Source organism: Chrysemys picta, chromosome 1 (genome assembly GCF_011386835.1).
Source record: "Chrysemys picta bellii isolate R12L10 chromosome 1, ASM1138683v2, whole genome shotgun sequence".
Lineage (NCBI taxonomy): Eukaryota > Metazoa > Chordata > Testudines > Emydidae > Chrysemys > Chrysemys picta.
Genome location: NC_088791.1, coordinates 308,380,863 through 308,386,446, shown reverse-complemented (window position 1 = coordinate 308,386,446; position 5,584 = coordinate 308,380,863). Strand labels below are relative to the sequence as shown.

General features: G+C 49.5%; 1 protein-coding gene across 1 annotated transcript; it reads left to right on the top strand.

The window, feature by feature from the left end:
* Positions 1-555: 555 nt before the first annotated feature.
* On the top strand, positions 556-3,126 carry LOC135980895 (SRRM2 protein homolog rsr-2-like). Its single transcript, XM_065581372.1, has 2 exons — positions 556-1,485; positions 2,557-3,126. Exons 1-2 carry the CDS (start codon positions 939-941, stop codon positions 3,090-3,092), a joined length of 1,083 nt encoding a protein of 360 aa, XP_065437444.1. The 5' UTR covers positions 556-938; the 3' UTR covers positions 3,093-3,126.
* The last annotated feature ends 2,458 nt before the right edge of the window (positions 3,127-5,584 follow it).

Sequence of the window (5,584 nt, the reverse complement as noted above, 5' to 3'; positions counted from 1 at the left end):
GAAGGTGTAATTTTGAGCTCGAGGAGACATAGCCTGATCAGAGTTAGAGCAGGTAAAACACTAAAAATAGAAGTGTAGCCATGTCAGCATGAGTGGCAGGAGGGGGAAAACTCCAAGGACAATCCCATTCCAGACACTAGGCATGTACTTGAGGCAGCTAACCCCTCCCACTGCTTGTGTCACCGCAGTTACACTTCTATTTTTAGCATTCTTGCTTGATCAGAGCTAGCACAGATGTGTCTCCTCAAATTGGAATAGACACCTTCTAGCACTAGTGTAGACATACCCCTAGAGACATCAATAAAACGCCACCTACCAAAGTCTGATGAAGACTGAACACAAAAGGGCATTCATATAAAACCTCAAAGGAATACTTGCAGACTTTTTTTTATTGTATCATTAACTAATCTCTAGTAAAAATGGACAACCTCCATGTCCTTTTCATAGAATCGTAGAAATGTATGACTGGAAAGAACTTCAAAGGTCACCTAATCCATCCCCTCACAGTGAGGCAGGATTAAGTATACCTAGGCAATCCTTGACGGATGTTTGTCTAAGGCCTGGTCTACACTACGACTTTAATTCGGATTTATCAGCTTTAATTCGAATTTACCCTGCAACCGTCCACACAACGACGCTATTTATTTCGATGTAAAGGGCCCTTTAAATCAATTTCTGTACTCCACCCCGACGAGCGGAGTAGCGCCAAAATCGATTTTAACATTTCGAATTAGGGATAGTGTGGCCGCAATTCAATGGTATTGGCCTCCGGGAGCTATCCCACAGTGCATCATTGTGACCGCTCTGGACAGCAATCTAAACTTGGATGCACTGGCCAGGTAGACAGGAAAAGCCCCGCGAACATTTGAATTTCATTTCCTGTTTGCCCAGCATGGAGAGCACAGGTGACCACAGATAGCTCATCAGCACAGGTAACCATGCAGGCTGATAATCGAAAAAGAGCACCAGCATGGACCGTGAGGGAGGTACTGGATCTGATCGCTGTATGGGGAGAGGATTCAGTGCTTGTAGAACTTCGTTCTAAAAGACGAAATGCAAAAACTTTTGAAAAAATCTCCAAGGGCATGATGGAGAGAGGCCACAATAGGGACTCTGAGCAGTGCCGCGTGAAAGTCAAGGAGCTCAGACAAGCCTATCAAAAAACAAAGGAGGCAAACGGTCGCTCCGGGTCAGAGCCGCGGACATGCCGCTTCTACGCCGAGCTGCATGCAATTCTAGGGGGGGCTGCCACCACTACCCCACCTGTGATCGTGGATTCTGGGTCGGGGATAGTCTCATCAGCGACGCCTGAGGATTCTGCCGATGGGGGAGAGGAGGAGGATGAGGATGAGGATAAGCTTGCAGAGAGCACACAGCACTCCGTTCTCCCCAACAGCCAGGATCTTTTTCTCACCCTGACTGAAGTACCCTCCCAAGCCTCCCAAGCCAGTACCCAAGACTCTGACCCCATGGAAGGGACCTCAGGTGAGTTTACCTTTTAAAATATAAAACTTGTTTTAAAAGCAAACGGTTTTTAATGATTACTTTGCCCTGAGGACTTGGGATGCATTCGCGGTCAGTTCAGCTACTGGAAAAGTCTGTTAACGTGTCTGGGGATGGAGCGGAAATCCTCCAGGGACATCTCCATGAAGCTCTCCTGGAGGTACTCCAAAAGCCTTGCCACAAGGTTTCTGGGCAGTGCATCCTTATTCCCTCCTCCATGGTAGGACACTTGACCAAGCCATGCTTGCAGCAAGTAATCTGGTATCATTGCCTGACAAAGCCTGGCAGCGTATGGTCCCGGTGTTTGCTGGCATTCAAGCAACATCCGTTCTTTATCTTGTTGTGTAATCCTCAGGAGAGTGATATCACTCCTGGTAACCTGGTTGAAATAAGGGGAACTTAATTAAGGGGACAGAGGTGGCCGTTCCTACTGGGCTGTTTGCCTGTGGTGGAAAATAAATCCTTCCCTGCAGTTAGCCAAGCGCAGATGGGAAATTGGCCCTGAGTTTTTCGCGTTTGGCTAGCAGGGATCTTCCCTGTTACCAGCCACGCGGTGGGGGGAGGGGTACCGTGATTATCCCAGAGAATTCATGGCGGGAGGGGGGCGGCGGCGGGGGGGGGGGGTTAGTTTGGTGCCTGCAGGGATCTTCCCTGATACCAGCCATGCGGTGCGGGGGAGGGGTACAGCGATCATCCCAGAGAATTCATGGCGAGAGGGGGGGGGGTGGTTAGTTTGTTTTCTGCTGCTGCTGAATGTTAACAGAAAAACCGCAGCACTCTACAGGTTATGCTTGGTATGTGGGAAAGGAGGGCGCAGAAGCTGTAAGACAATGGCTTACCATGGCCGCATGCAAGCCGAATTCGGTTGCCCAGACCTGTGATCTCTAGCAGCAAAGCCACAGGCACTCAGCATTAAGAGGCAAAATGCGACCTTGCACAGAAATCACATGTGCTATGCAATGTGAATAGTGTTGGTCACCGTGAAAGAGTATAAGCATTGTTCTGCAAAATGTAGCTTTTTAAACAATTCTCTCTTTTTTCCCCTCCCTACAGCAGCTGCAAATTCCTCAAGCCTCCCTCCTCCATCCCGAAGGTTATCACAGATAAGGCGTCGTAAGAAGAGAACGCGAGACGAGATGTTTTCTGAAATTATGGAATCCAGCCGCAGTGACAGAGCTCATCTGAATGAGTGGAAGGAAACAGTTTCAAAGTATAGGAAAGAAGCCAGTGAACGTGAGGACAGGAGGGACCAACGTGAGGACAGGAGGGACCAACGTGAGGACAGGAGGGACCAACGTGAGGAGAGGAGAGACGCTCGAGATGAGAGGTGGCGGCAGGAAGACCAGAGGAGGCAGGATGCAACGCTGGGGCTGCTGCGTGAGCAAACAGACATGCTCCGGCGTCTGGTGGAGCTTCAGGAACGGCTGCTGGAAAACAGACTGCCGCTTCAGCCCCTGTTCCACCCTCCCCCCTCCCCATGTTCCGTATCCTCCTCACCCAGACGTGTAAGAACGCGGGGGGGGAGGCTCCGTACACTTTCCCATTCCACCCCAGTAGACAGCCCAAGCAAAAGGCTATCATTTTTTTAACCTTTTCTTTGTGGCTTTTTCCTTCCCAGCAATCCTCCTCCCAAATACCACCCGGGTTCCCTCCCTCTTTTTCTAATCTATTAATAAAGAATAAATGATTTTTAAATGATAGTGACTTTATTTGGTTTGAAAGAAAGCTGGGGGAAGGGGGAGGGTGGGTTCCTTACAGAAAATCAGTCAATAAAGGGGGCGGGTTTTCATGAAGGAGAAACAAACAGATATTTCACACTGTAGCCTGGCCAGTCATGAAACTGGTTTTTAAAGCTTCTCTGATGCACAGCGCTTCCTGGTGTGCTCTTCTAATCGCCCTGGTGTCTGGCTGCGCGTAATCAGCAGCCAGGCGATTTGCCTCAGCCTCCCACCCCGCCATAAAGGTCTCCCCATTACTTTCACAGAGATTGTGGAGCACACAGCAAGCAGAAATAACAATGGGGAGATTTCTTTGGCTGAGGTCAGAGCGAGTCAATAATGATCGCCAGCGACCTTTTAAACGGCCAAATGCACATTCTACCACCATTCTGCACTTGCTTAGCCTGTAGTTAAACAGCTCCTGACTCCTGTCCAGGCTGCCTGTGTACGGCTTCATGAGGCATGGCATTAAGGGGTAGGCTGGGTCCCCAAGAATAACTATTGGCATTTCAACATCCCCAACGGTTATTTTCTGGTCCGGAAAGTAAGTCCCTTGCTGCAGCCCTTTAAACAGAGTAGTGTTCCTGAAGACGCGAGCGTCATGAACACTTCCCGCCCAGCCCGCGTTGATGTTGGTGAAACGTCCCTTGTGATCCACAAGTGCTTGCAGCACCATTGAAAAGTACCCCTTGCGGTTTATGTACTCGGTGGCTTGGTGCTCCGGTGCCAAGATAGGGATATGGGTTCCGTCTATCGCCCCACCACAGTTAGGGAATCCCATTGCAGCAAAACCATCCACTATAGCCTGCACATTTCCCAGAGTCACTAACTTTCGTAGCAGCACCTGAGTGATTGCTTTGGCTACTTGCATCACAGCAGCCCCCACAGTAGGTTTGCCCACTCCAAATTGATTCCCGACTGACCGGTAGCTGTCTGGCGTTGCAAGCTTCCACAGGGCTATCGCCACGCGCTTCTCATCTGTGAGGGCTGCTCTCATCTTGGTATTCTGGTGTTTCAGGGCAGGGGACAGCAAGTCACAAAGTTCCATGAAAGTGCCCTTACGCATGCGAAAGTTCCGCAGCCACTGGGAATCGTCCCAGACCTGCAACACTATGCAGTCCCACCAGTCTGTGCTTGTTTCCCTTGCCCAGAATCGGCGTTCCATGGATAGAATCTGCCCCATTAACAACATGATCTCCAAAGCACCAGGGCCCGTGGTTTCACAGATTTCTGTATCCGTGTCCGTGTCCATGTCCATGTCCATGTCAATGTCCTCATCATGCTTGTCGCTGCGCTGCTGCCGCCGCTGCCTCCTCGCCTCGTTTTTCTGGTCCTGGCTGAGCATAAACTCCACGAGAACGCGTGAGGTGTTTACAATGTTCATGACTGCTGTCTTGAGCTCAGCGGGCTCCATGCTTGCCGTGGTATGGAGTCTGCAGTGTTCACCCACCCAGGAAAAAAGGCGCGAAAATGGTTGTCTGCCGTCCGTTGCTTTCATGCAGGGAGGGAGGAGGGAGGGAGGAGGTGAGGCTGTACCCAGAACCACCTGCGACGATGTTTTTTGTCCCATCAGGCACTGGGATCTTAACCCACAATCCCAATGGGCGCGGGAGACTGCGGGAACTATGGGATAGCTATGGGATAGCTACCCACAGTGCAACGGTGCAGAAATCGACGCTAGCCCCGGTACTTGGACGCACACCACCGAATTAATGTGCTTAGTGTGGCCGCATACATTTCGACTTTATATAACCTGTTTTTCAAATCCGAATTATATAAATTCAGATTAATCCCGTAGTGTAGACATACCCTAACTTGGAAAACCTCCAATGATGGGGATTCCACAACCTCCCTATGTAACTGTTCCATTGCTTACCTATCTTTATAATTAAAAAGCTTTTCTTAATATCCAACCTAAATCTGCTTTGCTGAAAACTAAGCTGATTACTTGTCCTACCATCAGTGGACATAGAGAAAAATTGATCACTATCCTTTCCAGGCTGCGCAGGCTAATTCTGCCCCATCCCTGCAGTTCAGCACAGCATCATTTTCCCATTCTCAGGAGTGAACACTGGGACATCTTCACCGACTCTGTGGAGCAACTGTAGGAATGTTTCTTCAATTGCTATGAGGCTATGCAGTTGCTGGGGGAGGAGGCGGCGGGCAATGAGCACCAATGGATCTGACACTGGACTTTGGAACAATAGACAGATCTTTCCGTGGCTTTGCCACTATCCTGCTGTATGACCTTGGGCAGTCCCTTTGCCTTTCTGTAATATGGAGATAATGATGCTTACCTTCCTTTGTAAAATGCTTTGAGATCAACAGACGAAAGTAACAATCTATAGTAACAGGTAAGTATT